The sequence below is a fragment of the Budorcas taxicolor genome, chromosome 11 (assembly GCF_023091745.1).
Source record: "Budorcas taxicolor isolate Tak-1 chromosome 11, Takin1.1, whole genome shotgun sequence".
NCBI lineage: Eukaryota > Metazoa > Chordata > Mammalia > Artiodactyla > Bovidae > Budorcas > Budorcas taxicolor.
The window spans coordinates 31,621,035-31,639,209 of record NC_068920.1 but is presented as its reverse complement, the minus strand read 5'-3'; the positions used below and the strand labels follow the sequence as shown (position 1 = coordinate 31,639,209).

At 42.9% G+C, this 18,175-nt stretch overlaps 2 protein-coding genes across 2 annotated transcripts; both read right to left on the bottom strand.

The window, feature by feature from the left end:
• Positions 1-5,852: 5,852 nt before the first annotated feature.
• Positions 5,853-6,791, bottom strand: LOC128056918 (olfactory receptor 10C1-like). The gene has a single exon (XM_052649744.1). The coding sequence runs from the start codon at positions 6,789-6,791 to the stop codon at positions 5,853-5,855; it is 939 nt and encodes a 312-aa protein (XP_052505704.1).
• A 5,813-nt stretch (positions 6,792-12,604) lies between these two features.
• On the bottom strand, positions 12,605-13,564 carry LOC128055585 (olfactory receptor 6Q1-like). The gene has a single exon (XM_052648188.1). It carries the CDS (start codon positions 13,562-13,564, stop codon positions 12,605-12,607), a length of 960 nt encoding a protein of 319 aa, XP_052504148.1.
• Positions 13,565-18,175: the final 4,611 nt, after the last annotated feature.

The window sequence follows — 18,175 nt, the reverse complement described above, 5'->3', positions numbered from 1 at the left end:
TTTTAAGACGAGATGGCAACAATACACAGAAGAACTATACAAAAAAGATCTTCATGACCCAGATAACCACAATGGTGTGATCACTCACCTAGAGCCAGACATCCTGGAGTGCATAGTCAAATGGGCCTTAGGAAGCATCGGTATGAATAAAGCTAATGGAGGAGATGGAATTCCAGCTGAGCTATTTCAAATCCTAAAAGATGATGCTCTGAAAGTGCTGCACTCAATGTGCCAGCAAATTTAGAAAACTCCATAGTGGCCACTGGACTGGAAAAGGTGTTTTCATTCCAATCCCAAAGAAAGGCAATGCCTAAGAATATTCTAATTACCACACAATTGTACTCATTTCACATCCTAGGAAGGTCGTGCTCAAAATCCTTCAAGTTAGACTTCAACAGTATGTGAGGCAAGAACTTCCAGAAGTACAAGCTGAATTTAGAAAAGGCAGAGGAACCAGAGATCAAATTGTCAACATCCACTGTATCATAGAAAAAGCAAAAAAATTCCAGAAAAATCTGCCTGTGCCTCATTGACTATGACAAAGCCTTTGGCTGTATGGATCACAACAAACTGTGGAAAATTCTTAAAGTGATGGGAACACTAGACCACCTTATCTGCCTCATGTGAAACCTGTATGCAGGTCAAGAAGCAACTGTTAGAACTGCACATAGAACAACGGACTGGTTCAAAATGGGAAAGGAGCACGTCAAGGCTGTATATTGTCACCCTGCTTATTTAACTTATATGCAGAGCACATCATGGGAAATGCTGGACTGGATGAAGCACAAGCTGGAATCAATATTGCTGGGAGAAACATCAATCACCTCAGATATGCAGATGACACCACCCTAATGGCAGAAAGGGAAGAGGAATTAAAGAGCCTTTTGATGAAGGTGAAGGAGGAGAGTGAAAAAGCTGGCTTAAAGCTCAACATTCAAAAAACGAAGATCATGGCATCCGGTCCCATCACTTCATGGCAAATAGATGGGGAAACAATGGAAACAGTGACAGACTATTTTCTTGGGCTTCAAATCACTACAGACAGTGGCTGCAGTCATGAAATTAAAAGACACTTGCTTCTTGGAAGAAAAGCTATGACCAATCTGCTGCTGCTAAGTCACTTCAGTCATGTCTGACTCTGTGCGATCCCATAGACGGCAGCTCACCAGGCTCCTCCATCCATGGGATTTTCCAGGCAAGAGTACTGGAGTGGGGTGCCATTACCTTCTCCATGACCAATCTAGACAGCATATTAAAAATCAGAGAGAGTACTTTGCCAACAAAGGTCCACATAGTCAAAGCTATGGTTTTTTGGTAGTCATGTACAGATGTGAAAACTGGGCAATAAAAAATACTGAGCGCTGAAGAATTGATGCCTTTGAACTGTGGCGCTGGAGGAGACTCTTGAGAGTCCCTTGGAGTGGAAAGAGATCAAACCAGTGAATCCTAAAGGAAATCAATCCTAAATATTCATTGGAAGGACTGATGCTGAAGCTGAAACTCCCGATACTTTGGCCACCTGATGCGAAGAGCCAACTCATTGGAAAAGACCCTGATGCTGGAAAGATTGTAGGCAGGAGAAGGGGATGACAGAGGGTGAGATGGTTGGATGGCATCATCCACTTAATGGACATGAGTTGAACAAACTCCGGCAAATAGTGGAAGACAGAAACCTGATGTGCTGCCTTCCATGGGGACTGTCCTTGGCAGAGTCGGACTGAGCAACTGAATTTCAGGATGTCAGGATTGGTATGCCACCCTGTGGTCATAATAGAGAACTGCATCATCTCCAGAATTCTGGAGAGCAAGACCCGATCCTGAAATAATGTAGCAAGTATCCCTTGAGCTAAGGTCTAGGATACTAATTTTAGTCTTTAAGATGGATTTTACCCACAGAATTCCTGATTCAGTAGGTCTGGGGAGGCCCCTGAGAATTTTACATGTCTATGTTCCTGAGAGATGTCGTTCCTGCTGGTTAGGAGACTGCATTTTAAGAACCTCTATTCTAGTTTAGTGAAAAGGCAGTAGTATAGAGCCCTCAGCTCCATCTCTGCACGTTCCCACCCAAATCCAAACCAAAGGTAATCAAAGTGTTCCAGTCTGTACAGTCTGTATTGAAGAGATGGAGATTGTAATCTGTACCAGTCCCTGACCACAAGAGGGCGCGTTATAAACTTGTCTGTTGTCTCATTAGTTCGAAAAGCTCAGAGAAGTGCAAGGAAATGAGAGAGCCCAGATGAAGACTGGCTTACCCAGGAGAAGCCCTACGGTTGACCAGGGCACACTGGGACATGGACAGACTCGGACTTGGCCACCTTTTCAGACTCTTCCTTTTATTTTATTTACTTAACATTTTGGCTGGGGGACATGCGGAATCTTAGTTCCCTGGCCAGGAATGGAATCTGTACCTGCTTGCAGTGGAAGTACAGAGTCTTAACCACTGGACCACAAGGGAAGTTCCCAGACCCTTTGTTTTTGTTTGGCCTCTCTATATGTCTAAGTTTCATGTTCTGAAGTGTCTTGCTCTTAGAGCTCTACATTAACCTGTGAATGAAAAATGATAACGTTTTCAGAAATTCCTGAAGTAAAAATTGCCTGTGATTCAAAGGGAAGGGCTTTTATGAGCCTTTAAAAGTGTGCTTCAGGTACCTTGTCAGGCAGTTGTGTTACTGTTTTTAGTGCATGTGTCTGGTGCAAATCCACCACGATGTTGGGACTGCCTCCTAATAATACCATAGATGCTGATGAGACTTCCCTCTTTGGGAGATCTCATCCAGACACAGGGCTATGGCCTGTGTGAGACAATAACCTCAGATGACATTTTCTTGGTGAGATACTGGTTGCCTAGATATAGCTCCCAGATATGATGAGCATCCATCAGAAAGATGGGGCAGAAGCCACATTGGATTTGGGGAGCAGATTCGGATTTGTCAGTAGATTCCTTAACCTTGGGTGAAAGTGGACATCGGCCACCCAGAGATCTCTCTGATAACTGGCTCCTCCCTGTATCTTTTCCTTCTTTCCAAATGAACATATGCTTGTCTGCTCTCTGCTAGAAATCTCCACGTGAATAAACAGAAATGTGAATTCTCTTATATCTGGGGTCATAGTTCAGAATTTAGAGACTTGCTGTCTATTTTGAGTGGTATTTGGCATGGTGACCAAGGGGACAGTTTGTATTGGACAAGATTCAAGCTTCCCTGGTGGCTCAGATGGTTAAAGTGTCCACCTGCAATGCAGGAGACCCAGATTCGATCCCTGGGTCAGAAGATGCCCCAGAGAAGGTAATGGCTACCCACTCCCGTATTCTTGACTGAAGAACCATGGACAGAGGATCCTGGTGAGGAGCCATGGAATTGCAGAGAGTTGGACACAACTGAGTGACTAACACACATACACAATGTAGTTAAAGATGCCTTGGTAGCAACAGTGGGGAGGGAGCGTTTACCAGATCTTCTTTTTGGTTCTTTATCCAAGAATTAGCCACAAGAAGCAGAAAGTCCTCAGGGAAATTGACATGGAATAGTGGAGCTTGAACCTGACATAGAGCTCATTTGAGTCAGCCCTTTTCCTTTCAGCCCTCCTCTCTGTTGTCTTTTCTATGCTCATGACCCTAGATCTTGTTGTAGAAAAACTTTAACAAGCCTTACATATTATCCACAAAGTAAGGATGAGGTAGACGGAACAAAGAAAATGGCAGAATAGAAAAACTAAGGTGATGTCAGATATCAGGTGAATATTAAAAAGGGTACTGTGAGGGAATGTACCTGGAGATGGCTTACAAATTTGGCTTTAAGTTTACTAGTTGTCATGCAAGCAGGGCAAAGTGATTAATTAGTTTCTTAAAAAGTTAAACACTTTCTGTATGATCCAGCTATTCCACACCTAAATATTAACTGATGAGAAATAAAAGCAGACAAAGACTTGTGCATAGTGTTCAGAGCAGCTTTATTTGTAATAACCAGAAGCTGAAAACAACCCAGATTTCCACCAATAGGTTAATGGATAAATAGTTTGTTGTATGTTTGTATAATGGAATAACACAGCAATAAAAAGAAATTAGCTGTTGATTCACACAACATAGATGACTTTCAAGTTAATTGTGCTGAATGAAAGAAGTCATAAAAGAGTACATACTTTGTAATTCCATTTATATAAAACTCTAGAAAAGGCAAAATAATCTATAGCCACAGAAAGCTGATCAGAGGTTGCTTGGGAATGAGCAATGTGTGGAGGGGTAGAAGGGAGAAATTGAAACAGGACATGAGAAAACTTTTGAAGGGCTTGAATTCTTTCATGTCATGCATGTGGGAATGGTTTCACAAGTGTGTGCGTGCATGCGTGTGTGTGTGTGTCCAACAGCATGTCTAACTCTTTGCAACCCCATGGACTATATTATGAAATTCTCCAGGCCAGAATACTGGAGTGGGTAGCCTTTCCCTTTACCAAGGGATCTTCCCAACCCAGGGATTGAACCCAGGTCTCCCACATTGCAGGTGGATTCTTTATCAGCTGAGCCGCCAGGGAGGCCCAGATTCACGGGAGTGAGCATTATTTCCTCAACTAGCTAGCAAGCACCATCTGGGCAAAATCACCACCCTGTATTTCTCTGGTATTCACCACAGTGCCAAGCAGAGCAGTGGGCGTATGGAAGGCCTTCAGTAAATGCTTGTAAAACTGAATAAAGTATTGCATATAAGAAAACGAGTATGGATTAGATTTTTAATAGTGACTGAATATTTGCCCCCGAGACATGGTTTCTGATGGTCTCAGCCCATCTTATATTTTTGTTCTGTGTGTCTCTGACTCTTCTGTACTTTGCCATTATATCTGCTCTATAGTGGCCTGGTTGTCTTTATGTCTGTGATGGGTGTGGAGTCTCTTCCTCCACTCCTTTGAATCTTGGTGCAGGAGGTCCTGACACTCCAAGAAGAGCCTTGTCTCTCCCAGCAAAGGTGCCCAATGTGCAATGGATATTATCCTCTAGACAGATCTGTCTGGCTCTCTAATAAAACCATTTATGGAGACACTATTTTGTGTGAGACATTGAACTTGGCTATTTAACAAGTCTATAAATCCTCAACAAACCCAAAGAAATACTCTATTGTTATGCAAATTTTATGGATAAATAGATTAAGGCTTAGAGTGATGATATAGTTCTCCTGTTATCACACAGGTAATCACCTGGAAAAATTATGGTCTTGAATTACAGACATTATAATCTATTCTCTTAACTACTCCCGGAGTGGGTAGCTATTCCCTTCTCCAGGTGATCATCCCAACCCAGGAATGGAACCCAGGTCTTCTGCATTGCAGACAGATTCTTTATCATCTGAGCCACCAGGGAAGCCCGATTCTCATAAGAACTTACCTTTATTGAAACTTTTTTCATTGCTCTCTCTTCTTAAGGGCTTTTCTGTCTGGTGATGGATTTACTTAGGTATAATTATGTGTGCTAAGTACTAACCAGCAGGACCACTCAGAATAAATGTACTTAAAATGTACAAATGTCAAATAACTTCAAGGATCATTACTCTGGTTGGAAATTTTATTACCTTCCTTGGTGAGGATGACAGTTTGTAACGTTTTCCCAATTATCAGCTTGTCTGCTTGTAAAGTTAATCCTCCATCCTAAATATTTCCTGTTTCTTAGGAGAAGGCAGAATAGTGTTAGCGTTCGAGTGCGTGCATGGGTTGCTGAAGTCGGAGGAGGCGTTTGATTCCAGTAGTTCTTTAAGGTAACATTTTCTTCTTGACAAGCTGCCCTCTCCCAAGAACCATGCCTCCTCTCCCTTTGATCGTTGGTGATTTGGGGCTGACTGGGGATGGGGGTCATCACCAGCGACCCTTTGTCAAATCTCTGCCGGCCCCATTTTCTGGATGATTCTCTTTAGGGCAGCCTTGACATCAGCGTTCCGGAGGCTGTAGATGATGGGATTGAGGATGGGGGTGACTACAGCATAGAAGAGGGAGACAAGAGGGTCACTGGCGGGATCATAGCTGGCCTTAGGCCGGATGTAGATAAAGATGGCGGTGCCATAGAAAAGGGACACCACCACCAGGTGGGAGGAGCAGGTGGAGAAGGCTTTGAGGCGGCCAGCAGCAGACGGGATCTGGAAGATCGTAGCCATGATACGCCCACAGGAACCCAGGATGAGGCCAAAGGGACAGAGGATGAGGAGAGCAGCGGCCAGGATAATCTGTAGTTCGTTGAGAGAGGTGTTGCCACATACCAGCTGCAGGACAGCCTGGATCTCACAGAGGAAGTGTGGGATGGCCTTGGGGCCACAGAAGGGCAAGGAGAAGACAAAGGAGGTGTGGCCCAGGCCCACCAGTGCCCCACAGGCCCACGCTGACCCAGCTAGACACAGGCACGTCCGTTGGCTCAGCAGCAGTGGGTAGCGAAGGGGTTGGCATATGGCGGCATAGCGGTCATAGGCCATGGCTGCCAGGAGGCAACACTCTGTGGCACCAAAAAGGAGAAAGAAGAACATCTGGAGAGCACAACCAGAGCGAGGGATGTGGCGCTGACCGGTGAGGAGGTGGTGAAGCAGCAGGGGGACCGTGACAGACGTGTAGCCGATCTCTAGGGTTGAGAGGTTTCGAAGGAAGAAGTACATGGGGGTCCGGAGGGCAGCGTCAGCGGAGAGCAGCACCACGATGAGGAGGTTGCCAGCCACGGTGAGCAGGTAGACGGTGAGAAAGAAGGAGAAGAGTAAGCCCTGGAGGCTGGTCAGGCGGGAGAAGCCGACAAGAGTGAATTCGGTCACCATGGAGGTGTTCGTAGGCATCCTGCGCAAATCCCTTGTGATGAAGGACGAAAGAAATGGTGAGGGAAAGTTGCAATTATGAAATCGTGAGGTGGGCAAAGATGGAGTCTTGTTGGGACTTCTCTGTCGGTCAGATGGTTAAGACTCCTCCTTCCAGTGCAGGGGATGCGGGTTCCATGCCTGGTAGGGGAACTAAGATCTCACGTGACACAGGGTCTGGCCAACAATTAAAAATAAATAAACCTTGTTTCAAAATTTGAAATTTTAAAAAAGATGACCTCTTCTTGTATCTGAGCAAAGCGTTGGAGCTTCTGTCTTTTAGGCTTTCATGGCCTTTGAGGCAGCACAGCCTTGAATCCATATTAGACTCTTGCTGGCTCTTGGAACCCTGGGTGAATGGTGCTCTCTGTGCCTAACTCCCTCACCTGACTTCTCCCTGGTGGTGCCCACCTTTCATAACAACACACTGAATTCTGTTTTCAGTTGCTCCAGGGATGAGGGCTGGATCATTCTAGCCTCTTTTTTACTCTTTTTTCCCTTGCTCATCCTTCCCACAGTGCTGGGGACAGAATTTTCCCTCCCAGCAGATATTTCCCTCCTCAAAGTTAGATGTGTTCCACGTTCAGGGAGGGCATGAAAAATCCCAGTTTAGTCGGAATTTTCTTTGTGTTTTTTCCTTTTTGAGTCCTTCTGTATCTGTCTTTTACTTTCCTTCTTTCACATGGTTCCTTTTTCCATGCCTCTCAGTTTGTCTCCCCTCTCACACAATTTTCACATAGTTTCCCCACTCCCCCCACCAACTTCAGCTCTTTCTTCAGTTACCAAATCCACTCAACCTTCCTCTATTTTTTTTTTTTCCTGTCAGTTTCCTATCTAATGGCAATGAGATAAATTTCATGGTTTTCAAAGGGGAGAGAAGAAATTGGAAAGATTCTCTCTCCTATAGGCAGTTAAACTGTTAATTATACAAAGGAGTGAGAATTGCTCTAGTTTTTAAAGATACTCAGGAAGGAGATGACAGGGTCCTACCTGGTTGCTTATTTCTGCATTTTACAGCCCTCAAACTTCATCTCTATTTATCTTAATATGTATGCAAAAATCTAAACCACACGTGTAAACTTCACAGATCCACATGCTAACATATTACATTTCTAAACATAAGCACAGAAAAATAGCCCAATATCCTCAGATGCTAGAGTCAGCTAAGATCACAAATAAATTATGTATTGTATATACACACAAATATCACTACAAATAACAATGAATGTGAAAATCCATTAAACCTAGAAATATAAATACACCAAGATATATAATAGAAGCATAAATCTAAATTCTTTGCAAACATAAAACCATATTCAAGAACATCTATTAAAAATACAAGCTCACACACTGAGGTCTTTTTGCAGTTCGAGAGTCCTTGGTTCATTCCACCTTAGTGGCTCTTTCAGTGTTTTTCAGGAGATGCTATCAAAATTCTTTCTTTTTATTTGAAGAAACAGCCAGTGATAAAGGCAGATGGCCTTGGATGACTTGCTTATTTTCTCCTTTGTCTACACAGTGGATCCCTCCTGAGGAAGGTACTGTTCAATTTGGTTTCTCTTTCATGTCTCTGAGGACCTGAGTCTCCAAGCATATTTGACTTTCCAAAGGGAAGTGCTCTTCACACAACCAATTAATGTGTTATTTTAAAGTCTGTTTCTTAGGTTGCAGAAATTGTAGGGTGACCTGTCAAGAGCATATCTGAGAAAATGTCCAGGGCTATTGTTTTTCTTAGCTCTCCCATAACATCAAAACTCTAACCCAATTAAAAAATGGGCAGATGAACTGGAGAGACATTTTTCCCAAAGAGGAAATACAGATGGCCATCAGGCACATGAAAAGATGCTTAATATTGCTGATTATCAGGGAAATGCAAACCTGAAACACAATGACCTATCACCTCACATCTATTGGAATGGCTGTAATCAAAAAGAAGACAAACAGCAAATGTTGGTGAGGATATGGAGAAAGAGAACCCTTGTACACTGTTGGTGAGAATGTACTGGTGCAGCCATTATGGAAAACAGTACAGAGGTTTCTCAAAAAACTACAAATAACTCAGCAGTTCCACTCCTGGGTATATATCCAAACCAAACTGAATCAAAACACTAAAAAGATATATGCACCCATGATCATAGCAGCATTATTTATAATTGTCAAGAAATGGAGGAAACCTAAGTGTCCATCAACAGATCAATGGACATAGGAGATGTAGTACACACACACACACACACACACACACACACACACAGAGGAATATTACTTAGCCAAAAAAGGGATGAAATAATGCCATTTGCAGCAACATGGATGGACCCTAGAGATTATCATGCTAAGTAAAGTAAACCAGACAAAGACAAATATTATATAATATTGCTTATATGTGGAATTAAAAAAATGATACAAATGAACTTCTATACAAAATAGAAATACACCCAAAGACATAGAAAACAGACTTATGGTTACCAAAGGGGAAAGGAGGGGAGGGAAAATTAGGAGTTTTCTATTAACATATGGCCTTAGAAAGTATCACTACGAACAAAGCTAGTGGAGATGATGGAATTCCAGTTGAGCTATTTCAAATCCTGAAAGATGATGCTGTGAAAGTGCTGCACTCAATATGCCAGCAAATGAAAGGTCAGTTTTCATTCCAATCCCAAAGAAAGGCAATGCCAAAGAATGCTCAAACTACCGCACAATTGCACTCATCTCACACGCTAGTAAAGAAACGCTCAAAATTCTCCAAGCCAGGCTTCAGCAATATGTGAACCATGAAATTCCTGATGTTCAAGCTGGTTTTAGAAAAGGCAGAGGAACCAGAGGTCAAATTGCCAACATCTGCTGGATCATGGAAAAAGCAAGAGAGTTCCAGAAAAAACATCTATTTCTGCTTTATTGACTATGCCAAAGCCTTTGACTGTGTGGATCACAATAAACTGTGGAAAAACCTGAAAGAGATGGGAATACCAGACCACATGACCTGCCTTTTAAGAAACCTATATGTAGGTCAGGAAGCAACAGTTAGAACTGGACATGGAACAACAGACTGGTTCCAAATAGGAAAGAGTATGTCAAGGCTGTATATTGTCACTCTGCTTATTTGACTTATATGCAGAGTACATCATGAGAAATGCTGGGCTGGAAGAAGCACAAGCTGGAATCCAGATTGCTGGGGGAAATATCAATCACCTCAGATATGCAGATGACACCACCCTTATGGCAGAAAGTGAAGAGGAACGAAAAAGCCTCTTGATGAAAGTGAAAGAGGAGAGTGAAAAAGTTGGCTTAAAGCTCAACATTCAGAAAACGAAGATCATGGCATCTGGTCCCATCACTTCATGGAAAATAGATGGGGAAACAGAGGAAACAGTGTCAGACTTTATTTTTTTGGGCTCCAAAATCACTGCAGATGGTGACTGTAGCCATGAAATTAAAAGACGCTTACTCCTTGGAAGAAAAGTCATGACCAACCTAGATAGTATATTCAAAAGCAGAGACATTATTTTGCCAACAAAGGTCCGTCTACTCAAGGCTATGGTTTTTCCTGTGGTCATATATGGATGTGAGGGTTGGACTGTGAAGAAAGCTGAGCGCTGAAGAATTGATGCTTTTGAACTATGGTGTCAGAGAAGACTCTTGAGAGTCCCTTGAACTGCAAGGAGATCCAACCAGTCCATTCTGAAGGAGATCAGCCCTGGGATTTCTTTGGAGAGAATGATGCTGAAGCTGAAACTTCAGTACTTTGGCCACCTCATGAGAAGAGTTGACTCATTGGAAAAGACTCTGATGATGGGAGGGATGGGGGGCAGGAGGAGAAGGGGACGACAGAGAATAAGATGGCTGGATGGCATCACTGACTGGATGGATGTGAGTCTGAGTGAACTCCGGGAGTTGGTGATGGACAGGGAGGCCTGGCGTGCTGCGATTTATGGGGTTGCAAAGAGTTGGACACGACCGAGCGACTGAACTGAAGTGAACTGAACTGATACCCACTATTGTATGTAAAATAGATAACCTATAAAGAATCTATTGTATAGCACAAGGAACTGTACTCACTATTTTGTAATAACCTTTAAGGGAAAAGAATCTGAAAAAGAATACATGAATCATTTTACTGTGTACCTGAAACTAACATAACATTTTGAATCAATTAAACTTCAATAAAAAAGAAAATAACAGGCAAAGTTTATTTGGGGTGCCATAACAAAGTATCACAGATGGTATGGATTAAGAAAGAGATTCATTATCTCACAGTTCTGGAGTCTGGAGATCCGAGTGTTGGCAAGGTTAGTTTCTTGAGTCTACTCTCATTGCTTATAGAAGTCTGTCTTCTCCTATGTATTATGACACTGGTTTTCCCTCTGTGTATCTGTGTCCTAGTTGCCTCTTCTTAAAAGGATACTAGTAGTCATATTGGATTAGGCCCCATTCCAGGTACCTCATTTATCTTTAATCATCTCTTTAAAGGTGCTGTCTCCAGATACAGCCTCATTCTGAGGCATTGGTCATTAGGGCTTCAACACATGAATTTTTCTGGGGGTGAGAGATGTGGTCACACACAGTCCAGCGCATAACAGCACTACAAGGAAAGAAAACTACATGCCAATCTAATCTAATAAACCAGCATTTGTTCACTTCTTTCAGTTCAGTTACTCAGCCATGTCTGACTCTTTGCAACCCCATGGACTGCAGCACACCAGGCTTCCCTGTCCATCACCAACTCCTGGAGCCTACTCAAACTCATGTCCATTGCGTCAGTGATGCCATCCAACCATCTCATCCTCTGTTGTCCCCTTCTCCTCCCGCCTTCAATCTTTTCCAGCTTTAGGGTCTTTTCCAATGAGTCGGTTCACATCACGTGGCCAGAGTATTGGAGTTTCAGCTTCAACATCAGTACTTCCAATGAATATTCAGGACTGATTTCCTTTACGATGGACTGGTTGGATCTCTTTCCAGTCCAAGGGACTCTCAAGAGTCTTCTCCAGCACCACAGTTCAAAAACATCAATTCTTCAGCTTTGCATCATTTCTTCATTCACTGCTTTGCATGTAATTAAGTCTACTGAACATCAGAACTTCTCTCTGAGAGAACTAAAAAGGATTTGATGTTCTTTGGTTACCTGCCTGATAGCAAGTGAGGGAGCTGGATGTCCAACCCAGATGTACAGACTACAAACCATGTGCGATTTCCCAGCACTTGTATGAACATGAGAGTGTTCACTCCTCTGGAGATGCTGAGAAATGGAAGGAACAGGCAAACATGGACACACTGGTTGGCAGAAGGAGCAACTGTTTCACTTAACATGTGCCATGGATAACTTCCCAGAGCAAATATATAGACTTAATGATTGGACTTCCCTGGTCATACAGTGGATGGGAGTCCGCCTACCAGTGCAGGGACACTTGTTCAATCCCTGTTCTGGGAAGATTCCTCATGGCTGGGGCAACTAAAGTGGGTGTGGCAGAACTACTGAGCCTGAGCTCTAGAGCCTGCGAGCAACTACTGAGCCCATGCACTGCAACCACTCAGGCTCCTGCGCCTAGAGCCTGTGCTCCAGAATGAGAGAAGCCAGTGCCGTGAGAAGCCAGTGCGCTGGCAAGAGCAACCCCTACTTGTTGCAACTAGAGAAAGGCTTCGTGAAGTAACAAACACAGTGCAACCAAAAATTAAAAAATAAATAAAAAGCTAAGCTTAATGATTAAAAAAGCTGCCTTGCACAGGTGAAAGTCAATGATTAGGAGTTATTTTCTGCTGGATATCCCGCCAGCTTTGCTTTCTCTGCTTCTCCTGTGGCTCCATCACTTTTTCTCCCTGCTGGAGCGGTAGACCTTTTTCATCCGGGACACCAAGACTTGCAGAGCTTCCTTGACATCCTTGTTACGGAGTGTGTAGATGAGAGGATTGAGAAGGGGAGTGATGACTGAGTAGAAAATAGCCACAATCTTGTTGATACTTGACTCATACTTAACCGCGGGGCGGACATACATGAATATGAGTGTGCCAAAGTAGATGGTGACTACGGAAAGATGAGCTGTGCACGTGGAAAAGGCCTTCTGCCGAGCAGCAGCTGAGGCCATGGCTAGAATTGTGGCCAGGATGTGGGCATAGGAAGCCATGGTAAAGAGCAGGGCCCCTAGGATAATGACAGTGCTAAAAGCATAGCCCACAGCTTGGATGGCGTATGTGTCTGTGCAAGAAAGGCGGAAAATCTGGTCAGCGTCACAGAAGAAGTGGTTGATCTGGTTGGGGGTGCAGAAGGAGATCTGTGTAAGGAGGAATGAAGGCAACATGGGGCAGAGGAATCCCACACACCAACAGATGCCAGCCAGGGTACCACACGTTTGAGGGCTGAGCAGCAGTGGGTAGTGGAGCGGTCTGCAGATGGCCGCATAGCGGTCATAGGCCATGGTGGTGAGAAAGAAGAGTTCTGTGGCAGCCAAAGAGAAGAAGAAGTAGTACTGGGTGATGCAGCTGGGAACTGAGATGACCCCTTGGGAACTGAGAAAGTTGGCCAGCATTTTGGGCACGGTGACTGTGGTGTACCAGAGCTCTACCAAGGAGAGGTTGCAGATAAAGAAGTACATGGGAGTGTGGAGGCTCCTGTCCAGGGCCACAATGAGCACAATGAGCCCATTGCCCACCAGGGATAAGAGGTAGACCAGGAGGAAGAGGGAGAAGAAGAGCAGCTGCAGACGTGGAGAGTTGGAAAATCTCATGAAGATAAATTGAGTGACCAAGGTGCGGTTGGCTCTCTCCATTCAGCCTCGTGGGTCAGCTGGGCATGGAGAAGACAGATGAAGATCTTGAGATGTCTTAAGTTACATGGTTTTCTCTCCAGCTTTATCCCACCATCTGGACTCCACACACTCCCAGTATTCCTTTTAATTCACTCTTTGACTGCCTCAGAGCTTCTCCAAAGCAGAGAGTAGTCTACTTGTTCAAAAGTAGGGTTACTAAATATTCAAGACGCTCTCTCTTTCTTCTGATTGAAATAGGTCCTAAAATGCCACATTTCCCAGGAATTCTCTTTAGAATGATTAGAGGAGAGGACTCAGCTGTGGCTCTAACTAGAGTGAACATGGAGCCACGCTGTCCCCAAGCATAGGTTGAATTGCATATAATTGTAGATATCAACTTTTTTGGACTTCAGACCAGGAAGTTCATATTATTTAACTTAATATTTCCAAGGATTGGTTAGTGTGTATCCCTGAGCTCTCTGATCCCAAGAATCTTTAACCTTCAGACTTGCAGAAGATATGGGATTTTACTGATCTTCTGTCTGCCTGCTCTGGACAGTAGCTGTCTTGCCATCAGATCTCAGGAGGTGGGGAGTAGTGAGTGTATTTCCCTTTGTACAGATTCCAGCACAAGACTGGATAGAGGCCCTTCATGAAGACTCTGATTCTGAGAATCAAAGGCAGAGTAAGAGAGATCTTCTTGCTCAGTGAAGGGTAAGGAGTGGAATATAGTTTAACGTGAAGAGTAAATGTAGGCTTGGATTTCCAGATGGGAATGTGGGGATGGGTTAAGATCCTTGAACTGAACTGAACTGAACTAAGATCCTTGAAAGGAAACAACTGTTATAGATATGTGCTTAAATCCAAACTGATCACAAAAGCAAGGCTCAGAGTATGCTCAGGTTTGCATAGCTGAAGTTCATTGGGATGGATGAAGGTGATAGCACTGACATTATTGAGACGTGAGTTTTACATATTTTCCACATCTTGCAGGTTTCTTCATTTGAAGTGCTCTAAAAATGGAAATATCAAATATATTCAACATTAGGAGTAAGATTAATTATGCTATACATTAAAATACATGAAATAAAAAAATACATGAAAAATTGTTTTGACACAATGTAAAGGTATGATGCAAAATCTAATATTCAATATGATCTGATATATATGCCCAAGATGTCAGATTACCAGTGACTTCTTAAATGTAAATTTTTGTGTCACCACTTTATAATAAATACACTTTCAGTATCAAGAGGGATATTTTATTTTGGTATTAAAATATTTATTTTATTTTGATGTCAGAAATAAGTTAGTTGATAAAGATCCTTTAGGCTGCAACCAAGTCCTGGCATAGCTGAATAAATAAATAAATATTAAAAAAGAAATGCATTGAGTTAGTTAAGAAAAACTAGAAAAAATTGAAAAATATTAAAAAGAAATTAAGAATCATCTGAATATTTTCCACTCAGTGTGAGAAACATTATTTATATTGGAATGTTAACTTTTAAAATATTTTATTTTCACTTATGTATTTATACACACATACACAAACACACACATGCAAAGACAAATGCACACTTGAAACCATAAGAAGAAATTTCTGAACTCTTCATCCTTTAATTTCCATTCTTCCACTACCATCTCCTGGTTCAGGCTTAGTACCATCTCCTTTGTTCATGACGCTACCACCCATCAGCTTTCCCATGCTGCAAATATGGATTCGTGTTCAATGACTCCCTTCTTCCCCTCTCTCTCTGCCCCCGTGTCAATACTTACTAAAGTGCCTTGTGATATATCTGTTTATGTCTATTTTTCTACTATTAAACCTCAGCTCCTTGAAGTTGGGAGCTCTACATTATGCAAGGTTTTATTCTCAAAACCTAGGATACAGCATGGAAGACAGAGCAGTAAAAACTAAGTGTCAGGTGGAGGAATGAATAGATACACCATCAAAGCTGCTTGCTAATTGTTACCCGGCTTCTTTCTCTTCCAAAGTGTCCAGAATTCCCTGCCAGATGGATTTTCCTGGACACAGTTTTCATTCCATGATTCTTTTGCCTATGGCACAGTGATTTCTATAATACTATATATCAGGTTCCAATTCCTTGGCTTGGCATTCTTTTGCAGACCCTGCAACATGTGTTCTATACCACCTGTCTTAGAAAGTGTGTTTTTAAGTTTGCCGGTAGGATTTTTCCTATTTCCCCAGAGCTCATTCTAAATACAAACTTTCTGTGTCTGTTTTCTCCCAGTAAGAACTGCTGAGAGACTTATGTCAGAAGAAAGAACTCTTCCTCTCTACTCTCTCCAGCCCCAAATTTTTACTTATCTATGAATACCATTGAGCTCTGACTTCAAGGAGCTCATGTCTAATAGTAGAAATCTAGATATAAACAGATGTATCATGAAGTATTTTGGTAAGTGTTATAAACATGGGCTAGTCAAAGGACCTTAAGGAAACCACTGCAGTTGAAGGATCTGACTTTTTAGAAGCAGAGAAATGTTTCACAGAGAAGGTCAAATTCAACATCAGTCTTTATGAATACAAAGGAGTTTTTAGGCATCAAAGAGCAGGGTGCTTGCAAATGCACGGAGGCATGAACTGAACACTGAGGAGTTCCCTAGGGCTTTGGTTAAGGTGGAGCTTCCCTGGTGGCTCAGACTGTAAAGCTTCTGCCCACAATGCAGGAGACCTGGGTTCGATCCCATGGAGAAGGAAATGGCACCCCACTCCAGTACTCTTGACTGGGAAATTCCATGGACTGAGGAGCCTAATAGGCTACAGTCTATGGGGTCGCAAAGAGTCGGACACAACTGAGCGACTTCACTTTCACTTTGCTTAAGGTGAGGGCTAGGAGGAAGGGGTGGGTCATTTTTGTGGGGAAGGCAGGGCTTGCTTGCATGGACAGGCTGTCTCCATCTCTGACCTTCCAACAGTCTTCTTTCCTAAGTCAACTCCCTTCTTTCCCTGAAGGAAAAGCGAGACCTGCAGAGAAAAGACACTGACTTCTGATTTCCTCAGTGGATGCTCACCCACCAGCAGATACTGATGGGGCTAGGGGAGGAGCTTTGGGAGAGGTGATGCGGTGAGACCTCTGGGCAGAGAAGAACTAGATCTTGCTTCCTTGAATTACTGATTTCCCAGTGGAATGAAGACGAATCCATGTGTAGGTACAGGCTCCAGAGTCAGGGTTATAGAGAGCTGATGCATTTGGGCCCATACTGGGTCATCGGGCAAAGAGTTTGGGGCATCAGGAATTTCGTATGAGGCTTTCAGTTGGGAGTCAACTGGCAAGATGAACCTGAGTGGATGGCCAAGGCTTAAGGGAGCTGCTCGACTTCTGTTTAAATTACTTTGGCTTGAGCCAAAGTTCCAACCAAGAAGAGGATACAGCCTTACCAGCATATTGATCCTCTTCTTCCTTATCTGCCCGACCAGAAAAAGTAGATACGGGGGAGGGGTCATGTGAACAGACCGGGCTCTCTCCCTTTTACTGCTAGTAGAGCTAGTAGAGCAAATCTAGGACTGGCTGTTGGCTGGGGTTATTAAAAAGGCACATTGATATGAAAACGTGATTGGAACAAAAACTAACAGGGATTTGTGTGCCAAGTTTCACCCTAATAGAAGCAAAGGAAAAGTAAATGTCTTAATAGCCAGAGAACACTTTGAAACATAAACATGATCAACAAATCAGGGAATCTAACTCAGGGGTCGTTAGGCAGTTGGTGACCCAGTGGAAAGGGAGGCAGTAAACAGAGCCCGGTGTATGGCAGTAACCATAAAAATATAACTGCTGTACATTTACAATCGATACATTGAGTCTTCTTAGTACTATATACATATATCAGCAATCACTGATGCACACTTAACATTTAGAGAGTCTAAAGGTTGGGGGCCATTTTAGGCAGCTTTCCCTATTTGGCCCCAAACCCTAGATTCCTTTCTGTCACTGTGCCTTTGCTCATGCTTGGCATCCTCTCCTGTGTTTCGTAAAACAGCCATCATTCTTTTTGATTCATTTATGAAGTCTCAGCCAAATGTTCTAGTCCAGGGACTAGTGAAATAATCCTGAATTCTTACTGTTCAGAGAGCTATACAGTTCAGAAGAATGGCATCTGGACCTGGAAATTCTGATGCAATAAACTTCACCTACAATAAGTGTTCCACAGCCCAGAGAGGAAGGGGTTTGGAACAATCTCATCTCTTTTCATCCATGCTGGATTCTGAACAACAGAACTGACAGCAGCATATTTATATTTTATCTTTGTACCCTGGAACCAGTGTTCACAATACTATTGTTTTTCCTTGTATAAATCTATGATATTCCTTACTGTATTTTATTTTCCAGGATGGGAATGAGTGAGAATGTATAGGGGGAGTAAAACAGACTCTATGCTTCCATAAACTTTGTGGTCAAATAAGTAGTGGTCCCCTTCCTCCCACCACCAAGAGGCTGTGCTTGTAGTTGCTGGTATCACAATATTTATGCCTAGAATTTGGTCCAGGAATTAAGAAATGGCATCTATCATCTCTCATTTGGTTATCTTAAAGAATTCATTTAATTTTCTGCGTCCAGGTTTCCTCTGAAACTTTGGACAAATCATCTCTAATCCTAACTAAATGAGCTCTTG